Source organism: Vipera ursinii, assembly GCF_947247035.1.
Source record: "Vipera ursinii genome assembly, chromosome: 2".
In the NCBI taxonomy this organism is placed as follows: domain Eukaryota; kingdom Metazoa; phylum Chordata; class Lepidosauria; order Squamata; family Viperidae; genus Vipera; species Vipera ursinii.
In genome coordinates, this window is record NC_139513.1 from 46,538,168 (window position 1) to 46,564,018 (window position 25,851).

The following is a 25,851-nucleotide window of genomic DNA, read 5'->3' on the forward strand; positions in this document are numbered from 1 at the left end:
TTTTTTAAAAAAATAGGTCATGCTTTAAGGCAAAAGCCCTCCATATCGAAGATTTTGGTTTAAAGAATAGAGAGGATAATTCAAGAAAATGCCAACTGTGGAAACTCTCAATAAATGGAATGGCATCCTATAAACTACAGCCAGCTACAACATAAAATCATAATATCCAAATAGTTGCCATCTGCCTGCTCAACTCACGGTGGGGGAAAAAATCCCATAGAAATCAGTTACAGCTAAGAAGAAAAGAAACTGGAATAATGAAAACAATCAAAAATGGAATCCATGAATATATTCAGTCTGTTTGTTTATCATCAAGACCAGACCAGGACAACAATTTAAGTGTAGTTTCTGGTAGGCAAATAAGATAACAGTTGATGAGGAAACGTGCCCAACCATGCCAGAGTGCCTATGGTGAAATGTCTAGAAAGTCTTCTGAGATCTTGGAAATTGGCTGAAAGTTAGACTAGGCTGTTGCAACACTAAATGTACACACAGTGTTCCATCCAGCCCCAGGTTCTGGACCCATCTCATACAAAGTACCTTCCCATCTCATACAAAGTACCTTCCCATGTATAGTATTTGCACATCTCATTTTATTGCTGAAAGCACTGATTGCCAGTAATCTTCCACATTCTTCATTCCAGCCTTTCCTAATGTAATTTGGTATTCTATAATCCACACATAGTTTGCTTTGTAAACTACTTTAACAAACAAGTCATAAGATCATGGCAAACAAATCATATCCTTCCTGTTCTTAAAATAGATAACTGGATTATAAACCTGGGCAGCCTCATTTTTCAATTTCATGTCTCAACTGTGCATTGGAAATCCTCACGATCCAACACATCATAAAGAAGATAAAACAAGATTAAAATGTTACACCAAATAAAAAGAGCAAGCTAGAGGGATATTAGATCCATTCACCGAAGGAAAAGGCATAGCTGAACAACTTACTGAAATGTGACTGTGGAGCAGGTGTTTAATTTCTTCATCCCAACAGAAGGACAGTTTCTTTTAAGAGGCAAGTCAGAAATGACATAATTCCATTTCTGTGTTACTGTAATTCCTCCTAATTCTTAGAGCCCTTCCAGTTATATACCACATATGTGGATGAAACAATATTACCCAGAATTATACAAGATGACCTTATGATTGGGAATTACAAAATGATGATTACAGGATACTGAAACGTGTTTTTTTTTAATAAGAAAAAAAATATTAGAGGTCACCCAACTGTACAGGATTTAAGATCCCACTGTCTGGATGATCACTTAGGCTGTCTCTTATTCACAGTGCCTTACAAGGAAATGAGAATTTGGGACACAGTGGAGACATTATCCTCTTTGAGGACGATTATACAATATAAAATATAAATACAGAAGGGTTACAGGTGGGTAAGCGTAGAAGTAAAAAACAAAACAAAACCCGATCCAAATCCGCTCGAGGACAGAGGCTTGCTGTCTGCCTGCCTGCCTGCGGCGTGCCGTCCATCCCCGGCTGCCAGGCGCCCCTGAAGCTTCCCCTCCGCCGCCGCCGCGCCTCGCCTTGGCTTCCCCCGCCGAGCGGCGGTTACCTCGGCCCGCATCCCTGCGTAATGACGCGCGGGAGGCAGGCAGGCAGGCAGGCAAGGATGGGGAGAGGAGAGGAGAGGAGAGGAGGGCGAGCGCGAAGGAGGTGGGCAAAGCACGAGTAGAGGAGGCGGAGAGGAGCCGAGCAAGCTTTTAAAGCGACAGCCGAGCCTCCCCTTCGCCCAGTGCTGAGCTGCGGCAGGAAAGGCAGCGCGGCGGGCGGAGCGCCGACGGTAAGCAGGCGCCGGACTGGACTCGACTCTCTTCCCCGCCTGGACCTTCTCCGCGCCCGGGGGAATCCTCGCCGATCGCAGGGGGGGAGGGGGCGCGGAGGGACCCCGCCGGATCGGGCGCTTCTCTCCGCCCAGCCCAGCCCAGCCCAGCCCCTCCAAGCCCTGCCCAGCCCTGCCCAGCCCGCTCCTTGGCGCCCTCCTCCGCCGGCTCAGCCGCCTTCTCCGCTCTCGCCGCGCACCATGCTCGGGCCGGGGCTCCGCGGGGTGCAGCCGCTGACTTTGCCGAAGTTGCCCTGCTGGTGCCTGCTGCTGGAGTGGCTGTGCTGGGCGGGGGCGCGGGGCCAGGAGATGTACGCGCCGCACTCCATCCGCCTGGAGGGGGACATCACCTTGGGCGGCCTCTTCCCGGTGCACGCCCGGGGCTCGAGCGGCGTGCCTTGCGGGGACATCCAGCAGCAGGACGGCGTCCACCGCCTGGAGGCCATGCTCTACGCCCTGGACCAGATCAACAGCGACCCCGAGCTGCTGCCCAACGTCACCCTGGGCGCCCGCATCTTGGACACCTGCTCCCGGGACACCTACGCGCTGGAGCAGTCGCTCACCTTCGTCCAGGCGCTCATCCAGAAGGACACCTCCGACGTGCGCTGCACCAACGGCGAGCCGCCCGTCTTCGTCAAGCCCGAGAAGGTGCTGGGGGTCATCGGCGCCTCGGCCAGCTCCGTCTCCATCATGGTGGCCAACATCCTCAGACTCTTCCAGGTAGGACGCGTGCTCGGGCGGCAGCTCCAGCAGCAGGTGGCTGGCGAGAGCCGAGCGCCGGGAGGGAGACCCGGGGCTTTGATGGAGGCACGATTGCACCGCCGAAGAGGGAAAGATTAATCGAGCGTGCGCGGGAGCGCTCTCAGCTCACATTTCACTGACAGGGTGGTTGGGGAAGGTTGCCTAAGCCCCCCACTCCTGGCCCCACCGTTCTCTCAGGCGAAAGCACCAACAGTGCAGTGGATCCCCAGGCTACCTGCCTGCAGTGCCAGTCCTCGGTTTGCTTTCGGGCCCACGCTCCTTTCTCCAGGTAGTTTTGCTCGTCGACCTACCTTCCTGATTTCTCTTTTGCTGGTGTTCCCTTTCGAGTGCACTATCCCTGCAAAAAGCCGAGTATTTGGGGTGTGGGGGGGCTGCCTCCTGGACTGGCATTTCCTAAGCGTATGGTTCCAGGTTCAAAAAGCGATCTGAACCTTGGCGTTCGCGCGGAATGGAGTTACCGGAGATGAGGACCCGTGAAAAGATACCAAACGATGATGGCAATGTGGTTCGCGTTCGGCTAGCATTAGCACTTGGTAAAAGATGCGACAGTGGTTCTGTCATAGCTTTTCTTCTCGCCACCGAGCAGAGAAGCAACTGCCGTGGTTTCCTTCCGCAGTTTCTAGGGAACAGGCCGCCTTCTAGGGGTTACGGTGCTTAATTGCTCGAAGTGGCTTCAGGAGAACTGAATTCGGCCGTACTTTAAGTTAATGGCGTCGCCTGTTCTCCTTAACTGTAAGCATCTGGGGGAGTGGGGAGGGAATAGAAAGTGAACTTCAGTAAATCTCGTCGGCGACGTGTGGTGGGCCACTTCCTCAAGGGGCGTGCAAATTGGTTAACCAGCAGAGCGTTCAGTATATACTCCAATGCACAGACGAAATGATGGCTGGAGCGATCAGGAGAGCAATTAGCCCATTCAAAGCGTCTTATCTAAGAAGACACTTTGTTAGCGGTAGATCTATGGAAATCCAAACCTCTTCACTTCAACGCTTTTCGAGCTTGATCTGTTTCTCTGGCAACGTAGCCAGCTTAGCAAGTTGCTTCAATGAACGCTGGGAAGAAGCGTTCTGCCGCTGCCTGTAATGCCTCCCTCGAAAGGAGCGAACTGGGAGGAGCAGGGCGTGGGTTGCCGGGCGTGTGGTAGGTGGAGCTACGAAACCTTTTATTCCACGTGGCTTGTCTTATTACTGCGGCCGTGAGCCTGTGCCTCGCTTCCCAAAACGAATTCTCCCTCGGGTGCTAAAGAGTCCGCAATTGCGTCGAAGCAGTTGCTAAAAAGTAAGCGGTTCTCGGCGTCGCGGTCTGAGATGAAACTACGCCCTGCCCCATACTTCGAAATCTTAAGCAGTTCGAACAACTGTCGACTTGGATTCAGTACCGATTCTTCAAAATCAGTTGCTCTTAAACCTATGTTTTGAGTGACGCCACTTTTCATTCTGAATGCGGCTCTTCCCCCCTCCCCCCACGCCGCGCGCTCCTTTTTGAGGAAAGATTGCCAGGGTGCGCCGAAATTACTCCACGCTAGGCGGAGAGCGAGAGTCTGACTTTGAGGTCCTTTGAGGAGCAGAAAAAAGGAACCGCTTTGAGCGGACGAGGAAAGGCTGAGGGGCACCCATTTGTGGTGTTGTTAGCTGCGAAGTCGTATCCGACCCATCGCGACCCTATGGACAACGTTCCTCCAGGCCTTCCTGTCCTCTACTATCTGTTGGAGTCCATTTAAGCTCACGATTAATGCTTCAGTGACTCCATCCAGCCATTTGTAGCCTGGGCCGAAAAGCTGAGCTCAGCCGGTAGGGAGCTGTCCAACTCCAGGGTCCTGAATTCGTCTCGCTCCTCCGCCAAGTCTCTCTTTGCTTTCTCGTTTCCTTTCCTTGCCTCGCTCCTCAACACCTCCCATTGCGAAGAAGAGGTGTCTTGGCCCTATAGAGAAGGAGACTGGTCAACATTGCCATCCCTCGGCTCTTTGTGATCTCCTTCGTACCCTAAAGCAGGGATTTCCAAACGTGGCAATGTTAAGACTTGTGGACTTCAACTCCCAGAGTTCCCAGGCCAGAGAGCTGGAGAATTCTGGGAGTTGAAGTCCACAAGTCAAGTTGCCAGTTTTGGAGATCCATGCCCTAAAGCAACAGAGAGAAGGGCTTGAAAGTACTTCCCTTTGCTGCTTGGTCTCTAAGCCTCAGGGTCTGGTGGTCTGTTTGTGGGCATGTTTTCTCAGGAAAATACCTCGGTCAGCCCCATGCCATTACAGCAAGCAATATTTGGAGAAAATAATTTGGTGATCTTGTATTGATCCAAGCAGAAGTTATCTTCCTTAAGCCAACATCCTTGAAAAGAAACAAGTTGTTCAGTGCAATGCAGGGCTAGAATCTGTGTGGTTGATCTCACACAATGATTGATGGATTGATTATATGCGACCAACTGTCAAGAGGTCTCACAAATATTAATTGCTTAACTAATATCTGACTAGAACAACCGCAGAGATTAAAAACAGGGCCACAATTTTTTAAATACTTTTTGAGTATTAAATAGTTTTTGAGTATTGAGAAGTTCTGTAATCCTTCAAAGAGTCAGAATTACTCAGTCAGATGCCTTGAGACACAACCAAATCTGTTTCTAGACTTTGGCCACTCTTTCTGATGTTGAGAAGTTTACATCCTCTCAAGATCCCAGTGACCATTCAGTCTCAAGCCCAATCATCTAAGAGATCTTCCCTACACTATTTACTGAACTACAAATGAATCAGCCACATTCACATGCATATTAATTAGCCCTGCAAATTTCCAGTATAAAATAAGCAAAGGATCTTAGAACTGCTATGTGTGTGTGTGTGTGTCTGTGTCTGAAAACAGTCAAGGTGACAATTGCAGCTGTGTGATCTAAACTTCATTCTTTTTCTCTGTGCGTTGATGTTGCATGCACCTTTAAAAGGGGCACATTTATACAATGCTACAAATACCATCACCCTTCGTCTCCCCCCCCCCCCATGAATGCTGATGTTTGAGGAAAATTTGTCGGGTTTAGATGCAACCAACTAATCTCATACTGAAACAAAAGCAAAAACAGCTCTCCTACAGTCTCCGGTTCTTCCCATGTAAAATGAAACAGTTTCACGATGGCCTCAGCATTCTGGATATCACATAATGTAGCTTCAGGTCAAGCTGTTCAATTTCCTGTTCATGAGAAACTTTTGTGCAAAAGATGCTGAGAATCAGCTCTGTTCTCTTTGAGTCCCAGGTTACATTGGTAGAGCAATGTCATGAAGGAATAAAAAATGCTGTCTGGATTGCTCTGACAGATTATGAATATTTTAGAAATCAGGTGCCCATTACTGTAATTGGAGGTTGATGTCTTGTCATTATTCTTCACACTTTGTTCTTGAAACTCTATGCTCTCTTCCCTACCACGTTGCCACATTTGAAAGAAAAATGAGAAATAATTGAGACGAGGCAAAAAGATGAAATGGAGCACTGGTACCAAAGAACAGTTGAGTGTTTAATTGGAGGGGACAAATAGATGTGGAAGACAAAGGACAGATCTTTAAATGGATGTAATTTTTCTATAGGCTTTGCTAGCTTTTGGAATAAACAGTTTAGGTAAATATGAAAACAATTAAAAACACCACTCAAATGTAACTTTTCCTTAAAACCATAACTTTCTAACTAGACTTGGGCAAACTACTCAAACTAAACTTTTTTCTTTGAAGATGTTTCGCTTCTCATTCAAGGAGCTTCTTCTAGCTCTAACTGGATAATGGAGGATGGAAGGATTTATACTCCTTGCAGACAGCTGGTCATTTGCATTCTTTTAGCGAGTCATTTATGCCCCTGGAGGCTTATCTGTGTCGTCAGGGTCACCCGAGTAGTGCAAATGGGAACTACTTGGAACTGTTGAAAGGACTGTTGTCAACTCTACAACAAACCTGGCTGCAGCCATTTTTTTTTTCATTCTAGGTTGCCACAAGAAGGGGGAGATGGTATTCCTGGAAGTCTAAACATGAGATACTCTTGTGGGAACCAAAGTTCATTCCCATGCTGGAGGGAAGGAGGAGGATCACTAAATCAGAAAGTCTGCCAAGGTGTTCCATTGGGTAGTATGAATACTGTAGAGGGGTGGGAACTGAATGTGCTGATATGTATCCAATAAACATGTTCTTTGAGGAACTTTCTTGCCTCAGATTTCTGATTTATTTGGTCTTATTGATCAGAACCTTGACAACTGTGTTGTAGACTGGAGATAGATGATGTCATATCCCTCTTCCTCTGTTGAGAAAGGGCTGTTCAATTTTGACATAGATGTACAAAATGTGGACTATGCTGTCTTCAAAAGAGTAGCCTTTGTCTTTTAAGTACAGATGGACTACTGAATCTTATCCTGATGGGTTTGCTCTCCTATGGTCCTTTTGGACAACCATGACCTGGATGATTGAGAATCTCCATAGACATTTACTCAAGCTAAATATCAATTACAGAATCTCTGCAGTTTGGGTATAATATACATCATCAATAATTTGTGATTCAGTTTTGTCTCTGGATAATTCAACCAGCCAAATTCAATTGGACATCCAAAACCTGATGCACAACTTTTAACAGAATCAAAACTTTAACAGATAGTACATATAACACTCTAGCCCCACCAGGGGTTACTGTACTGTCAGTATCCATCACACTGTGCTCTGGAGCCCTTATGCTTTCCTTTACTGCTGTGTATTCACATTTCAAAGAAAAATGAAAAGAAATTGCTAGGAGGAAAAAGGTGACATGTAGCACCACCCTTGGAGCAGCTGAATGTTGTGTTGGATACAGGACAAGCAGATAACACGGAAAGAAAGACAATGGTTTTAAATAACAGTATCGCCATATGTTATGTCATAGTTTGGAGTTTAGCTGAAGGAAGGAGCAAAGTAAGTGCCAAACAAGACTGTCTTCCTTTCCCACCTCATTATTTAAGCAAGAAACTCTCACATAATCTCAAGGCTCTTCTCCATGGCTTGGATATAATGATATTATCTGTAGGCCTTTATAATAACTGGGAGATCTGATGTTGAACAAGGGTTGATACTGCTGAGTGTGACATAAAGCATGCCTATCAGCCATTCTTGGAGATATACATTTGCCATGATCCCATTAAAAATATGTGGTATAAATAAACAAGTTGGACTAGAACAAATGTAGTTAAAGCTTCCATGTACTTTCCAAAGAAGTGGAGTTGGTCATTCATTCTGCCACAAGTCAAAGACACAAATTTCTGGAAAGGTCTTTTGTTAATGGACTTTTCAATTCCAGGTTAGAGTCTGAGAAAGTTTCATGCTCTCAAAAAGATCACTTGATGATTACACAGAGTATGATTTGTAGCAGAATGAATGACCAACTCTTGTTTGGGACTTCCTTTGCTCCTTCCTTCAGCTAAACTCCAAACTATGACATAACATATGGCAATACTGTTATTTAAAACCACTATTTTTCTTTCTGTGTTATCTCCTTGTCCTGTATCCAACACAACATTCAGCTGCTCCAAGGGTGGTGCTACATGTCACCTTTTTCCTCCTAGCAATTTCTTTTCATTTTTCTTTTTTTACTGGATATGGGAATGATGATATCTCAGTATAGATCCATATAAAAAGCCCTTCCCATTTTAGCTGTGGATTTGATTTATAAGCAGTTATAGCCTGTCCAATCACATCTCTTACCTGTAGCTATTGTCTGAGACCATATTGCTATTCCAGATTTCCTCAACTTTCCCATTTACAGAATTCATTTTCCTAGCCCAAACCTTTGCCTGCATGTTTTGTTTCTTCACCTTTGTACATTTATGAAAAAAGGAAAACACTGATTACAGTAGGGATGACACTAGCAATATAATAAGTCTTCAGGTATCACATTCTTGCATTTCTGTAAAAATCACTTTTGCTTAGATACATAAGCCATAAAATGTATTTGTATTTGTTTTTATTTAGAAAATTGATTACACTAAGGGACTGCAGAGGAGTAAGAATATGGTCCTCTTTTTCCTATTAAATTAAGAGATGTGCAAAGTCTAAAATTATAGCTACTTGAGAAGTAGAATATGTGATAATCAGTGCACTGTAGATAGAATAGTATATAGTACAAATGTGACATAAGGAAAGTGGGTGTGTTTCAATACTTAATTTAGAAATATACGTGTGAGATGAGAAGGATGCTTCTTATTAAGTCAAGTATAAGGCACTACATTCAGGTATTATACAAAAAATTAAGTAGTGATAGCTATGCAGTCAATAGCTGGATAATAAATATGCATATTTCTAGTGATTAAAACTTAGAAGCCTAACTTACTTATGGACTTTTAAATGTTATGTGATCCTCCATCATCCATTCAGTATGCCCAGGGGGGATATGGGATCTATATATCCAAGTTTGAGGTAGTCAGATCCAGAAAAATGAATTATAAGTAACACCTGTGGCACCCACTCTGTGGAACATCATCCCCTCTCCCAATGAGATTGGCACAATCTCTGTGAACCTACCAGAATTCACTCAATACTTGGCTGGCCAACAGATTTGTATGTCTCAGGGAAATGGTGGATTGGATGAGATGCTTAGAGTTTAATACCTAATGTTCTCCTCTAGTCTTTAAATAATAATATTAATGTTTTAATTGTAGAATTGCTATTTTTATTGTATGCTACCCAGAATCATATTTTCTAAGATGGGTAGCAGTATAATTATAATAGATGATAGATAGATAGATAGATAGATAGATAGATAGATAGATAGATAGATAGATAGATAGATAGATAATAAAAAGACAGAAAGATAACATGGGACATGGAAAACAAATCAATTGAAATTTGAACATGCCACTTAGATGACATCATAGGCTGAATGATGGAGGAATTGTCTGTGTGGCAGAACTGATGGTGCCAAAGTTATTTTGGAGCTGATATATATAAATATTGTAATAAATATCCTAATAAATAAATAACACTTGGCATTTTTTTTCTGCATGTTTTGCCAAATTTTGTGAGTGCATTATGGTTTTGTATAAATACCTTTATTATGAATAGATAAGATATGGATGTGGAAGTGACTTGTACTATATCCTCAGTAGTTTAAAGTTCTATTTTCCCCATCTGAACACATATTTTTAATTGTTAAGCAATACAAATAATCCTCCACAATCACTCTTTGATTCCTTGTGATTCATAGTACAATGTGGTTTCTTCAGCAAATTAAAGTATAACTGTTCTTGCAGCAAATGCTTCTGTCTGTCTTTGTCTGTCTGTCTGTCTGTCTATCTATCTATCTATCTATGTATCTATATATCTATCTATCTATTTATCTATCTATCATCTATCATATAAACTAACAATAATGCAAAGTAATATAAAGTAAAAGAAAAAAGAAATCAAGAAAGCTAAAAGTGCAATAAAGGGGGGGAAGTAAGAGAAAAATAGGAAACAATGAAAAAAGATACAGAAAAGTAGTTTCTGATGTTTACAGCAGTTATAAGCATAAATTTTCTCTTACTATTTGGTTACAATACAACTCTTTCTATAATTTATGTTGTCTAATCATCAAACCTATAAATCATATTTTTTCTGTCTATAATATATAAAATCTATAATAGGTTTCCAGTCAGCAATAAATGTAGATATTGTCCATTCCATAATTAAAGAAGCCAATTTAGCCATCTCAGCAAGTTCCATCATCTTCACCAACTATTCTTCCATCCTGGGTGCTGTTGAATCTTTCCCTCTTTGGGCATACAATAATCTCATTTTAGCTTGCCAGTAAACTAACTTTAGTGTAGTTTCCCATGCTATAATTGAATCCCAAAGTAAGACATAAGGAAACTCCTTCCGTGTGGTTACAGAGTGATAGAGTATGTAGTAAAAATCAACAATTGTAGCTTTGGCCATTAGGATATATATATTTGCTACACAAATATAAGCTGTCACTGTTGTGACTACTGCCTGTGGATGGCCTTGGGTTAGGCTGAAACAGGAAATAAGATTTGTCCCGTGTCTGGGACCAAGCAAGTGCATTCTAAATACTTAACAAACATTTAACACACACACACACACAGACACACACAGACACACACAGACACACACACAGACACACACAGACACACACACACACACACACACACACACACATATATATATATATGTGTATATATATATATATATATATATATATATATATATATATATATATATATATATATATATGTACTTTGGGGAAAAAATCTAAAGTATTCTAGAAATTAGGTAAAAAATCAAAAGCCTCTTGCACAAGAAATAGTTTCAGAAAAGGGATGACAGAATTCAATGCAAGATTAGGTAGAATGGAAATGTCAGGTAGCTATGTACCTCAGACAGAACTTATTGGAAACCAAGACCTTTATGTGACCTCTGGGGTGGAAAGGATTTTTTTTTTTACTTTGTAGCATGTTATGTTGACATTTAGCAAACATCCAGGAGTCTGCATCTCTTATACTACTAAGACAGACAAACTATCAAAGAAAGAAAGTACCAATCAGCATGAAAATTTATAATAATATTCTTTTAGATTGCGCTGCAAACCTATGTTGACCACACTTCATTTTAGACTGAAAGACACCAGCATGTAAGAAATCACAGATGACAAATATCTTGTGTTTTTCCAGTTGCACTGATTCAGTAAGCCTGACTAATTGTCAAAATCCTCAGTCAAAATCCTTTAAGCTGCAAATATTTCCAGTTACAAACAACTTTTGTTCTGGGAATCAGGAGCATAAATGTCCAAGACAGGTTGACGTTTGGGAAATGATTGCTTACAGCAGACAAATTTCATAATGAAACAATTCATATGATTTTTTTCCAAATTTCCTTAATCCAAGTTTTTATTTTTATTTTTAAAAATGCTTTCTTGTGCTTTCTCTTGTTCTGTCCTTCATAAACATATGAATAGTAACATGCATATTACCTTCATTTTACTCTGAAATTGTTTCCTCTAATACACTTTTTCTTAACCTTGGCAGCTTTCAGATGTGTGGATTCCAATTGCCTGAATTCCCAAGCTAGAAATAGGATCTACACATCTGAAAGCTGCTAAAGTTAAAAACGTTGCCATAAGATGTTCTAAAAGTATTTATAATATCTTGCAGCTTTTGAATGTGTTTGCAACTATTTTTGATTAGGTTCTTATTGTGTAGTGGGTTGTGGACCGCATGGCAATGAAAGGACAGATGAGTACCGCATGTCAGCTCTTTATTCGTGGTAGGCGCATACTGAACAAAGGGGGTTACCTGGACCGCTTATATACCTAGCCAGGTATCACTCTGACCAATCCATCCATCCAAATCTCCTGCCAAAAACCCTTCAGCCAATCCAGCCACAGCACAGTGCCACCCGGTGGTTCTTGCAGAGCTGCTGCTCCTACCCCATACATAATACCCCTTCCCCCTTAAAAAGGAAAAAAAAAACATATAGAATACAATTGGCTTGCATGGTACATCATAACACAAATTAATGTCTTCCGCTTTGCCACCCGTCGCTGCTGGGCTGCGGAGCCAACCAGGTGGTTCTGCCCCAGGCACCTAATGGATCCGGAATGGTTCCAGACGGCGCTTGGGTCTATACCTATCTCCATCACTCACAGCCCGGCTGATGCCTTAGTGGATGCCTGGGAAAGGGCAGCCACCGAGGCGCTCGACCTTGTTGTACCCTTGCGACCCCTGACCCGGCACAGATCCCGATGGGCTCCATGGTTTTCTGTGGAGCTCTGGGAGATGAAGTGCCGGAGACGGGGTCTGGAGAGCTGTTGGAGATCCAGCTGGTCCGAATCTGATCGATTGCTGTTAAGAACCTCAACGAGGTCTTATCTCACCGCGATGGAGGCGGTGAAGTCTAACTACTTCGCTGCCCTCATCGCTTCCGCAGATAATCGCCCGGCCACCCTGTTTAGGGTTACTCACTCCCTCCTTAATCAGGAGGTGAGGGAGGAGCCCTTGCAGGGGTGGGCCGAGGAGTTTAGTCAGCATCTGACAGATAAAATCGCTCAGATCCGGGCCGGTCTGGACTCCGACTGGGCAGAGTTGGACAGGGAGAGACGAGCGGTCTTGGAAATATTATCTGGGATGAATTCAATCCTGTGACTCTGGAGGAGGTGGACAGGATCATGGGGAGGCTGAGTTCCACCATGTGTTTGTTGGACCCGTGCCCCTCCTGGCTGGTGTATGCAGCTCAGGAGGGGACATGAGGCTGGATCCATGCAGTAATAACTGCTTCCTTGAGGGAGGGTAGCTTCCCTGCCGCCTTGAAGGAGGCGGTGGTGAGGCCCCTCCTCAAGAAGCCTGTCCTGGATCCAGCTGTTTTGAACAACTATCGTCCTGTCTCCAACCTTCGCTTTGTAGCGAAGGTTGTTGAGAGCATGGTGGCACTTCAGCTCCCTCTGTTCCTGGAGGAAACTGACTATCTGGACCCGTACCAATCGGGCTTCAAGCCTGGGTACAGCACAGAGACGGCATTGGTCATGCTGATGAATGATCTCTGGCGGGCTCGGGACAGGGGTTGTTCCCCTGTCCATTTCCTATTAGACCTCTCAGTGGCTTTCGATACCATCAACCATGGTATCTTGCTGCAGCGTCTCAGGGTTGGGAGTGGGGGGCACTGTTCTACAGTGGTTCTCCTCCTACCTCCTGGGCCACTCGCAGTTGGTGTTGGCAGGAGGGCAGAGGTCGGCCCTGAGGCCTCTCGTTTGTGGAGTTCCTCAGGGGACGGTCCTCTCTCCCCTCTTGTTCAACATCTACAGTATATGAAGCCACTGGGTGAGATCATTCGTGGTTTTGGGGTGGGGTATCATCAGTACGCTGATGATACCCAGCTTTTTCTCTCCACCCCGAACCAACCCAGTGATTCCCTCGACGTGATGTCCTGTTGCCTGGAGGCGGTCCGGGTTTGGATGGGGAGAAACAGGCTTCGACTTAATCCTGCCAAGACTGAGTGGCTGTGCATACCAGCATCTCGGATTAACCAGTCTATTCCATCGTTAATTATGGGAGGTGAGATGTTACCCCCTGTAGATAGGGCCCGCAACTTGGGTGTCCTCCTGGACTCATGGCTCAGTTTGGAAGATCATATAGGAGCCATGGCCAGGGGGGGCATTTGCCCAGGTTTGCCTGGTGCGCCAGTTGCGACCCTATCTGGACTGAAACACCCTATGTACAGTCACTCATGCACTTGTGACCTCCTGGATAGATTACTGCAATGCTCTCTACATGGGGCTGCCCTTGAGGACCACCCGGAGGCTTCAGCTGGTGCAGAATGCGGCCGCGCAGGTTGTAATAGGGGTTTCCCGATACTCCCATGTAATGCCTCTTCTCCGCAAGCTGCATTGGCTTCCAGTTGCCCTCCAGGTGAGATTCAAGGTGCTGGTGATGACCTATAGAGCCCTAAATGGCATGGGTCCAGACTATCTTCGGGAGCACCTGCTGCCAGCATCAACTTCCCATCGTCCTGTGTGCTCCCAGAGGGAGGGCCTCCTCAGGGTGCCGCTGGTCAGGGAGTGCCGGCTGGCGGCCCCCAGGGGGAGAGCGTTGTCGGTGGGCATGCCTGCCCTTTGGAATAAGCTGCCTGTGGAACTCCGGATGGCCCCCGACCTTTGCTCATTTCGCCAGGACCTAAAAACGTGGCTATTCGAGCTTGCTGGCCTGGACTGAGGGTTTTGGGTTAAGGTTTTATTTTTTAATTATTTTCGGGGTATTTAATTTAATTTAATTTTAACCTGTATATATTGTACTGTTTTAATTTGCCCTGTAAACCACCCTGAGTCCCTCGGGGAAAGGGCGTTATATAAATATAAATATAAATAAATAAATAAATAAATAAATAAATAAATAAATAAATAAATAAATAAATAAATAAATAAATATACTGTGAATGGCTCTGGGACTGTTCAAGATTGCACATAATCTGCAAGATATGTCGGTGGTCTGTGAGTCCTGATAGACCATCTCAGTCCTTGCTGGTCTTCCAGATCATCATTGGTCAAGGTTGAGCCCTTGTCCCAATATTCTGCTTGACCCAGTCCCTGGGCTTCCCCATTTTGTTCAATTGTTCTTTGATGTGATTGGTCACCCTGAGACCCTTTAGGAACCCACTTCCTGATTTGATCTACATGACGGCTGATCTGACAATTCCCCTCCACCCCAATAATGTAGGACAATGGCCCAGTTCTGTCAACCACCACCCCCAGAATCCAAAAATGACCTGGCCCATAGTTCCTTGCCCAAACCAAGTCGTTATTGAGAAATTCTCTAGAGACTCTGGGATGCTCAGTCTCAGCAGCCACTCTTTCAGGGTGCAGTCTGTCCAATTTGGTGATGAGCCTCCGGCCCCACCAAAGTTCCGCTGGACTCTTACCAGTGGCAGTGCAGGGTGTGGTGTTTTGCGCTAACAGGAATTGTGCCAACCGTTGATGCCAGTCACCATTGATGATGTTCCGCAATGTGTCCTTGGTTGTTCTTACCATGCATTCTGCTAATCCATTAGACGACGGGTGGAAGGGTGCCGATGTAACATGCCTAAATCAAGTTGGCCCTGGTGAATGTCTGGAATTCAGCAGAGGTGAATTGAGGCCCATTATCTGAGACTAATGCTTAATCCGTCTGCATGGCCCATCTCTTTCCCCAGTTTGTGAACTAACTTGCAAGAGTATGCAGATAGGAATATTTAATTTAATTTAATTTAATTTAATTTAATTTAATTTAATTTAATTTAATTTAATTTAATTTAATTTAATTTAATTTAATTTAATTTAATTTAATTTAATTTAATTTAATTTAATTTAATTTAATTTAATAATTTGATTTCTATACCGCCCTTCTCCCGAAGGACTCAGGGCGGTGAACAGGGCAATACACAATAAAAATCGAATACAAAAATTAAAAAACTATTAAACATCATGCCCATAAAATCAATACATATTAAAGTTACCGTATATACTTGAGTATAAGCCGACTCGAGTATAAGCCGAGACCCCCAATTTCACCCCCAAAAACTGGAAAAAGTTATTGACTCGAGTATAAGCCGATCCGCCGTTCTGCAAGCCTCTGCCGCCAGCAGAGGCTCGATCCGCCATTTTGCAAGCCTGAATACACAGGAATACCCTGTGTAGCCGCGGCTCGTCGGCAGGTCTCCGTTCCTCCTGCCGACCTTTGGGGAGGTTTGGGCGCCTCCCCAAACCTCCCCAAACCTCGGCAGGTCTCCGTTCCTCCTGCCGACCTTTGGGGAGGTTTGGGCGCCTCCCCAAACCTCCCCAAACCTCGGCAGGTCTCCGTTCCTCCGCGCAGACCTGCCGACCTTTGGGGAGGTTTGGGCGCCTCCCCAAACGTCCCCAAACCTCGGCAGGTCTCCGTTCCTGTTTGGGGAGGTTTGGGCGCCTCCCCAAACGTCCCCAAACCTCGGCAGGTCTCCGTTCCTCCGCGCAGACCTGCCGACCTTTGGGGAGGTTTGGGCGCCTCCCCAAACGTCCCCAAACCTCGGCAGGTCTCCGTTCCTGTTTGGGGAGGTTTGGGCACCTCCCCAAACCTCCCCAAACCTCGGCAGGTCTCCGTTCCTGTTTGGGGAGGTTTGGGCGCCTCCCCAAACCTCCCCAAGCCTCGGCAGGTCTCCGTTCCTCCGCGCAGACCTGCCGACATTTGGGGAGGTTTGGGCGCCTCCCCAAACGTCCCCAAACCTCGGCAGGTCTCCGTTCCTGTTTGGGGAGGTTTGGGCGCCTCCCCAAACCTCCCCAAGCCTCGGCAGGTCTCCGTTCCTCCGCGCAGACCTGCCGACATTTGGGGAGGTTTGGGCGCCTCCCCAAACGTCCCCAAACCTCGGCAGGTCTCCGTTCCTGTTTGGGGAGGTTTGGGCGCCTCCCCAAACCTCCCCAAGCCTCGGCAGGTCTCCGTTCCTCCGCGCAGACCTGCCGACCTTTGGGGAGGTTTGGGCGCCTCCCCAAACGTCCCCAAACCTCGGCAGGTCTCCGTTCCTGTTTGGGGAGGTTTGGGCGCCTCCCCAAACGTCCCCAAACCTCGGCAGGTCTCCGTTCCTCCGCGCAGACCTGCCGACCTTTGGGGAGGTTTGGGCGCCTCCCCAAACGTCCCCAAACCTCGGCAGGTCTCCGTTCCTGTTTGGGGAGGTTTGGGTGCCTCCCCAAACCTCCCCAAACCTCGGCAGGTCTCCGTTCCTCCGTGCAGACCTGCCGACCTTTGGGGAGGTTTGGGCGCCTCCCCAAACGTCCCCAAACCTCGGCAGGTCTCCGTTCCTGTTTGGGGAGGTTTGGGCGCCTCCCCAAACCTCCCCAAGCCTCGGCAGGTCTCCGTTCCTCCGCGCAGACCTGCCGACATTTGGGGAGGTTTGGGCGCCTCCCCAAACGTCCCCAAACCTCGGCAGGTCTCCGTTCCTGTTTGGGGAGGTTTGGGCGCCTCCCCAAACGTCCCCAAACCTCGGCAGGTCTCCGTTCCTCCGCGCAGACCTGCCGACCTTTGGGGAGGTTTGGGCGCCTCCCCAAACGTCCCCAAACCTCAGCAGGTCTCCGTTCCTGTTTGGGGAGGTTTGGGCGCCTCCCCAAACGTCCCCAAACCTCGGCAGGTCTCCGTTCCTGTTTGGGGAGGTTTGGGCGCCTCCCCAAACGTCCCCAAACCTCGGCAGGTCTCCGTTCCTCCGCGCAGACCTGCCGACCTTTGGGGAGGTTTGGGCGCCTCCCCAAACGTCCCCAAACCTCAGCAGGTCTCCGTTCCTGTTTGGGGAGGTTTGGGCGCCTCCCCAAATCTCCCCAAGCCTCGGCAGGTCTCCGTTCCTCCGCGCAGACCTGCCGAGGTTTGGGGAGGTTTGGGGAGGCGCCCAAACCTCCCCAAAGGTCGGCAGGAAGAACGGAGACCTGCCGAGGTTTGGGGAGGTTTGGGGAGGCGCCCAAACCTCCCCAAAGGTCGGCAGGTCTGCGCGGAGGAACGGAGACCTGCTGAGGTTTGGGGAGGTTTGGGGAGGCGCCCAAACCTCCCCAAACAGGAACGGAGACCTGCCGAGGTTTGGGGAGGTTTGGGGAGGCGCCCAAACCTCCCCAAACGTCGGCAGGTCTGCGCGGAGGAACGGAGACCTGCCGAGGTTTGGGGAGGTTTGGGGAGGCGCCCAAACCTCCCCAAACAGGAACGGAGACCTGCCGAGGTTTGGGGACGTTTGGGGAGGCGCCCAAACCTCCCCAAAGGTCGGCAGGTCTGCACGGAGGAACGGAGACCTGCCGAGGTTTGGGGACGTTTGGGGAGGCGCCCAAACCTCCCCAAACAGGAACGGAGACCTGCCGAGGTTTGGGGACGTTTGGGGAGGCGCCCAAACCTCCCCAAAGGTCGGCAGGTCTGCGCGGAGGAACGGAGACCTGCCGAGGTTTGGGGAGGCGCCCAAACCTCCCCAAACAGGAACGGAGACCTGCCGAGGTTTGGGGAGGTTTGGGGAGGCGCCCAAACCTCCCCAAACAGGAACGGAGACCTGCCGAGGTTTGGGGACGTTTGGGGAGGCGCCCAAACCTCCCCAAAGGTCGGCAGGTCTGCACGGAGGAACGGAGACCTGCCGAGGTTTGGGGACGTTTGGGGAGGCGCCCAAACCTCCCCAAACAGGAACGGAGACCTGCCGAGGTTTGGGGACGTTTGGGGAGGCGCCCAAACCTCCCCAAAGGTCGGCAGGTCTGCGCGGAGGAACGGAGACCTGCCGAGGTTTGGGGAGGTTTGGGGAGGCGCCCAAACCTCCCCAAACAGGAACGGAGACCTGCCGAGGTTTGGGGAGGTTTGGGGAGGCGCCCAAACCTCCCCAAAGGTCGGCAGGTCTGCGCGGAGGAACGGAGACCTGCCGAGGTTTGGGGAGGCGCCCAAAGCTCCCCAAACAGGAACGGAGACCTGCCGAGGTTTGGGGACGTTTGGGGAGGCGCCCAAACCTCCCCAAAGGTCGGCAGGTCTGCGCGGAGGAACGGAGACCTGCCGAGGTTTGGGGACGTTTGGGGAGGCGCCCAAACCTCCCCAAACAGGAACGGAGACCTGCCGAGGTTTGGGGACGTTTGGGGAGGCGCCCAAACCTCCCCAAAGGTCGGCAGGTCTGCGCGGAGGAACGGAGACCTGCCGAGGTTTGGGGACGTTTGGGGAGGCGCCCAAACCTCCCCAAACGTCGGCAGGTCTGCGCGGAGGAACGGAGACCTGCCGAGGTTTGGGGAGGTTTGGGGAGGCGCCCAAACCTCCCCAAACAGGAACGGAGACCTGCCGAGGTTTGGGGACGTTTGGGGAGGCGCCCAAACCTCCCCAAAGGTCGGCAGGTCTGCGCGGAGGAACGGAGACCTGCCGAGGTTTGGGGACGTTTGGGGAGGCGCCCAAACCTCCCCAAACAGGAACGGAGACCTGCCGAGGTTTGGGGACGTTTGGGGAGGCGCCCAAACCTCCCCAACTGTCGGCAGGTCTGCGCGGAGGAACGGAGACCTGCCGAGGTTTGGGGAGGTTTGGGGAGGCGCCCAAACCTCCCCAAACAGGAACGGAGACCTGCCGAGGTTTGGGGAGGTTTGGGGAGGCGCCCAAACCTCCCCAAAGGTCGGCAGGTCTGCGCGGAGGAACGGAGACCTGCCGAGGTTTGGGGAGGTTTGGGGAGGCGCCCAAACCTCCCCAAACAGGAACGGAGACCTGCCGAGGTTTGGGGACGTTTGGGGAGGCGCCCAAACCTCCCCAAAGGTCGGCAGGTCTGCGCGGAGGAACGGAGACCTGCCGAGGTTTGGGGAGGTTTGGGGAGGCGCCCAAACCTCCCCAAACAGGAACGGAGACCTGCCGAGGTTTGGGGAGGTTTGGGGAGGCGCCCAAACCTCCCCAAACAGGAACGGAGACCTGGGGAGGTTTGGGGAGGCGCCCAAACCTTCCCAAACGTCAGCAGGTCTGCGCGGAGGAACGGAGACCTGCCGAGGTTTGGGGAGGCGCCCAAACCTCCCCAAAGGTCGGCAGGAGGAACGGAGACCTGCCGAGGTTTGGGGAGGTTTGGGGAGGCGCCCAAACCTCCCCAAAGGTCGGCAGGAGGAACGGAGACCTGCCGAGGTTTGGGGAGGTTTGGGGAGGCGCCCAAACCTCCCCAAACGTCGGCAGGTCTGCGCGGAGGAACGGAGACCTGCCGAGGTTTGGGGAGGCGCCCAAACCTCCCCAAACGTCGGCAAGTCTCCGTTCCTCCGCGCCCTGCCTGCCTGCTTCTTTCCGCTGCGGAAAGAAGCAGGCAGGCAAGGCGCGGAGTTTGGGGAGGTGCGCGCGCACCTCCCCAAACCTCCCCAAACTTCGGCAGGTCTCGGACGGCGGTGGCTTGGGAGAGGTGCGGGCGATCCCGGAAGCACCAAAGCCTCGGCCGCGCACAAGTCCTCGGTAAGTTTTTTTTGTTGACTGGAGTATAAGCCGAAGTGGAATTTTTCAGCCCAAAAAGTGGGCTGAAAAATTCGGCTTATACTCAAGTATATACGGTAAATATGGACCACCTGAGCATCCTGGGTGATAATATTTGAGGTGTCTGTTTGTCTGTTGTGAACAAACCCAACAGAGGCTTATGATCTGTGAATATGGTGAGTTCCCTGCCATAGAGGTAATCATGGAATTTCTTGACCCCAGCCACTATGGCCAGGGCCTCCTTGTCAATTTGAGCATAGTTCCTTTCTGCCCTAGACAATGTACGTGAGTAGTAGGCAATGGGCACTTGGTCCCCATTGTCTTCAAGGTGACTCAGTACAGCACCCACTCCATATGGGGATACATCACATGCGATGCATATACGTTTTGACTCTATGAAGTGGGTGACAGTGGAGTTACTGGACAGTAGCTCTTTCAGTTCCCTGAAACTTTTTTCATGATTCTTTGTCCACTTCCAAACAGCTTGCCTGTCTAGGGCTCAGTGCAGAGGCTCAGTGATGGGAGCTTTGTGTGGAAGAAATGAATGATAAAAATTTAGGAGCCCCAGGAAAGCTTGCAATTCCCCCTTGTTTTTTGGAGTGGGGGCCATTTTTATTGCCCTCACCTTGGATTCAGCAGGATAAACCCCCTTGGCATCTATTCTGAACCCCAGGAACTCAGTAGATGTCACCCCTATGCTGCACTTGTCTTTTTTAAATTTGAGCCCAGCAGAGCGAAATCTGTTTAAAACAGCCTGCAGTCTTTCAGCCAATACCTCCTCAGAGCTTCCAGTGAAAGCTCCTCTGTGCATTACTATGGTCTGCGCATCAGCAGTCTCTGGGGAAACCAGGAGCTGCTGATATGCTTGCACCAAATCTAGCTTTGCGAAAATGGTCCCACCCTGAAGAGAGGTGAGGATGTGGCAGACCGTCGGAACCGGGTAAGCATGCGAATTGAGGGCCCGGTTCACAGTGCATTTGTAGTCAGCGCAGATCCTAACCTCCCCATTAGCTTTTAGTGGGGTCACTATAGGGGTCTCCCATTCACCCCCTTCCATGGGCTCTAACACCTTCTGGTCCACTAGCCTGTCCAACTCCCTCTCAATTTTACCTTTAAGGGCAAAGGGAACCCTCCAGGGTTTGATTCTAATGGGCATAATGTTGGGATTTAGCTTAAACTTGATGGGTGGCCCCGTGTATGTGCCTAGCTTGTCCTTGAATACGTCTGCAAATGTTTTGCCGATGGATTTGAGGCTCGTGGCCTGGACCCTATGGATCCCTGAGATTCCTATGCCCAGAGGGCCGAACCAGTCCAGCCCCACTAGACTAGTCCTTTGGTCATCAACTACCAACACATCCAAGTCCCCATGGAACCCCCTGAACCCCACCGACAGTGTGTCCTCCCCCTTAATTTTCACGGGAGCATGCTGGAAGTCGGTTAGTTTTAGGTTAGTTGGTCTTAAGGTAGCCCATCAGTTGCTCTGGCCACACACTTGTTTAAAGGTCTCTTCAGAGATTTTTGAGACAGCGGCTCCGGAGTCTAGCTCCATCTTACAGGGTATGCCCTGCAAGTAGACCTCTAGCATAATTTTGGGGGTGAGTAGCCGATGGACCCCCAAGTGGGAAACAGCCTTAAGATTCACTATGGCGTTGGAGGTTGTATTTTGGGGCTTCCCAGTACCTTTTGGCAATGCGTCCTCATTCCTCTGATGGCTCCGGCAGACCACAGAAATGTGGTGTTTCCCCACAGATTCGGCACTTAGCTGAGCGAAATCTGCAGGTCACTCTTGCGTGGTTCCCCCCTCAGCCAGCACACTTGCGACTGGTCACTCCGGCTCCCGGAGTGGTGTCAGTACCAGCCCCACCGGCAGCTCTCTGCAATGCCATCAGTCTCCGCTGAGCCCCCTGGTCTACCCATGATCACGTTGGTTGTTGTTGCGCTGCCCTCCAGTCTACCACATTAATTTCTGCCACCTCATCGTCCGTTCCGCCATACGCAGCGCTCTCCTGGAGCTGCTGCTGGGTCGGTGGGTTGTTTGACCATCGCCGCTGGCTGCCTCATGCGCTTGGACATTGTCCAAGACCTCTTGCAGGCTCATTTTCGGCTTCGCGAGCAGTTTCTGCCGCAGCCACTTGTCACTCAGCCCAAAGGTGATACGATCCCGCAGGCGGTCCTCTAGATCAGGGAACTTGCAGAGATGAGCGGCTTGTCACACGTCCGCAATGAAGTCAGTTGTCGACTTGCCTGGCCTCTGGATCCTCTGGACAAACTGGAACCTCCAGGACATCTCAGACCTCTTAGGCATAAAATGCCCATTCAGCTTGTTTACGAGGTCATGGTAGGGAATGAATGCGATGGGCGTCGGGGCGAACAACCCAACGGCCACATTGTAGATGTCAGACCCGCTGATATACAGTACCGCCACTGCTTTCATGCAATCTTCATTAATTTTGTTGACGAGGAGGTACCCTTCAACCTGGACCAGGTGCGATTCCCATCGCTCGGGCCGGTGAATGTTGAATTCATGAATCTGTGTGATTTTTGCCATGGTCTGACTGGTCCTAGGATGCTGCTTTGGCAAGGATCGAGAAAAATAATTCTTTGCCTCTGATCCAGTGATTTCAGCTAGTGACTTCAGCTAGTGATTCAGCTTTGCGCAAAACAGCTATCCCACCCTCATCGCCACTATTGTGTAGTGGGTTGTGGACTGCATGGCAATGAAAGGACAGGTGAGTACCGCATGTCAGCTCTTTATTCGTGGTAGGTGCGTACTGAACAAAGGGGGTTACCTGGACCCCTTATATACCTAGCCAGGTATCACTCTGGCCAATCCATCCATCCGAATCTCCAACCGAAAACCCTTCAGCCAATCCAGCCACAGCACAGCGCCACCCGGTGGTTCTTGCAGAGCTGCTGCTCCTACCCCATACATAACAGTTCTCTTTTGAGTTTCTCATCATTATACTAGTTTGGCACACTAGAAAATATGCTGTAGCTCAGAATTATATCTTGTCCTAATTTCTAAGCAAGTTTTATTTGTCAGTTTTCCAGTCAAACAGCAATTAAAGGTTAAGAGTTATGCATAAAGAGCCATGGTGGCACAGTGATTAGAATGCAGTCTTCCTACTGCCAGCCGTTCGATCCTGACTGGCTGAAGGTTGACTCAGCCTTCCATCATTCTGAGGTCGGTAAGAGGGGGACCCAGATTGTTGGGGGAAATATGCCACTCTGCAAATGGCCTAGAGAAGGCTGTAAAGCAGACATGTCAAACACAAGGCCCGGGGGCCGGATCCGGCCCGCGAAGTGGTTTCATGCGGCCCGCGAAGCCATCCTGGAAACAGTGAGGGAACGGCCCCCACTGCCTTGGCCCTGGCCCAGAGACCCTGCTTCTGCCAGAGACCCCCAGATCTGTCCCACTCCTGCCCGGGCCCCCATAGGCACCCTTGATGCGAAGGATGTAGAGCTGGCCACGTCCACCCAGTAAGCCATACACACTCTAGCCACGCCCACCCAGTAGGCCACGCCCACCCAGGCCACACCCACCCGGCCCCCTGAGGGCAACCGCAATGCTGATGCGGCCCTCAATGAAATTGAGTTTGACACCCCTGCTGTAAAGCATTGTGAAGCAGTATATAACAAAGTGCTATTGGTATTGCTATAAAGGTAACACTTGCCTGGTAACAATGTTTATATTAACTGGCAAATATGCTGCTGAATGAATTATCCCAAAGCAGGGGTGGAAGTGGGCACCTTTGATTTTTCCATTCCTTTGGTGTGTTTTTTTCTTCCAAAGGATGTATGAAGTTCTAGGAAATTCAGTGAGGCAAATAAATTCTGTGATAGTAATTTAGTAAGTGAAAAAGGCTGTGAAAAGTATTTTTGACTTCAGTAGCATCTGTTTTCCTGCAGTGTGAATAGGCAAATTGGAGGAGATTGAATTATTTGCCAGGGCTAAAAACTAGGACATATGCATTTTTGAAGTTACTAATTCTCAAAATTCTCTACTGTATAAAAACTGTTTCCTGTTTTGTTTTATTGCACTCGATGATGACTTTTATTCCTATTTATTTCCTCTGTGAGCAGATAAGAATCTCAGTTGATGCAACAAGCCAGATTGTTGGGGGCAATAAGCTGACTTTGTAATAATGCCGCTTGGGGGGGGAGGCGAAAGCCCTAATAAGCAGGCATATACATAGAATGAAGGCTACTGCTAAGCTTGTAAGCCGCCCTGAGTCTTCGGAGAAGGGCGGGATATAAATGGAATTAAAAAATAAATAAATAAATACTACAAGGAAAACAGAGACATACATACATTATACATATACATAAGCTCAGAACTCTATTAGTTGGAAACATGCAGAAGAGGCCTTCATCCTGTAGTGGATAGACAATGGCTAATTGTAATGAGGGTTACCATTTATAGCCTTCCTTGTATTTGGACTTTTATATAATTTCCACAACTCCTTATGTTTAGCACTGCATCTCATGTACAGGAATTGCCACATCTGTTGAATTTCTATCTGCGTTGAAACTGGTAAATTTATAGAAGCCCCAAAGGCAAAAAAAAATGGGAGGCAAAATGTAATTTATAGTTCATAGTAAGAAAGAAAAATATTTCCAGTGCCAGAAAAAAATTCTTTTGCTGTTCAAAGTGTATTTACAGTTCAAAAAAACGCAAACCTTTTTGTCTCCTTAATGCATTGTTCTGCTACAATGAAATCAGCAGAACAAACAAAATGTACAATAATGAACTAGCAAACATATTCTGTGCAATATACCTTGAAGGATCTGCAACGGTAAAATTATAGAGGCACATACTTGACTGGCATCTGTAAAATACACTTGTATTAGACTCCATCATTCTGTGAACATTGACCGTATCTCCCAGGATGGTTTATCAGACACAGGCATAAAGTCACAAGTTGTATCTCTCAGAGTCTTATGAAAGTCCAGGGTTGGTTGTGTGAATATCTGAGCATTAAATATAAAGAGTGATGAAATGTAACTTAAGTACCGTATATACTTGAGTATAAGCCGAATTTTTCAGCCCACTTTTTGGGCTGAAAAATTCCACTTCGGCTTATACTCCAGTCAACAAAAAAAACTTACCGAGGACTTGTGCGCGGCCGAGGCTTTGGTGCTTCCGGGATCGCCCGCACCTCTCCCAAGCCACCGCCGTCCGAGACCTGCCGAAGTTTGGGGAGGTTTGGGGAGGTGCGCGCGCACCTCCCCAAACTCCGCGCCTTGCCTGCCTGCTTCTTTCCGCAGCGGAAAGAAGCAGGCAGGCAGGGCGCGGAGGAACGGAGACTTGCCGACGTTTGGGGAGGTTTGGGCGCCTCCCCAAACCTCGGCAGGTCTCCGTTCCTCCGCGCAGACCTGCCGACGTTTGGGGAGGTTTGGGCGCCTCCCCAAACCTCCCCAAACCTCGGCAGGTCTCCGTTCCTCCTGCCGACCTTTGGGGAGGTTTGGGCGCCTCCCCAAACCTCCCCAAACCTCGGCAGGTCTCCGTTCCTCCTGCCGACCTTTGGGGAGGTTTGGGCGCCTCCCCAAACCTCGGCAGGTCTCCGTTCCTCCGCGCAGACCTGCTGACGTTTGGGAAGGTTTGGGCGCCTCCCCAAACCTCCCCAGGTCTCCGTTCCTGTTTGGGGAGGTTTGGGCGCCTCCCCAAACCTCCCCAAACCTCGGCAGGTCTCCGTTCCTGTTTGGGGAGGTTTGGGCGCCTCCCCAAACCTCCCCAAACCTCGGCAGGTCTCCGTTCCTCCGCGCAGACCTGCCGACCTTTGGGGAGGTTTGGGCGCCTCCCCAAACGTCCCCAAACCTCGGCAGGTCTCCGTTCCTGTTTGGGGAGGTTTGGGCGC

The 25,851-nt window shown here is 48.7% G+C and overlaps 1 protein-coding gene across 2 annotated transcripts in view; it reads left to right on the forward strand.

Annotated features, from left to right (window-relative positions):
• Positions 1–2,041: 2,041 nt before the first annotated feature.
• GRM7 (glutamate metabotropic receptor 7) overlaps positions 2,042–25,851 on the forward strand; it is a gene marked incomplete at both ends in the record, with an annotated part of 531,980 nt that continues 508,170 nt past the window's right edge. The window contains one exon of one of the 2 annotated variants that reach the window (XM_083355185.1): positions 2,042–2,560. In XM_083355185.1, coding sequence (XP_083211311.1) covers positions 2,042–2,560 — 519 coding nt within the window. The remainder of the gene's footprint in view (positions 2,561–25,851) is intronic. The other variant, XM_083355186.1, reaches the window with a different exon arrangement.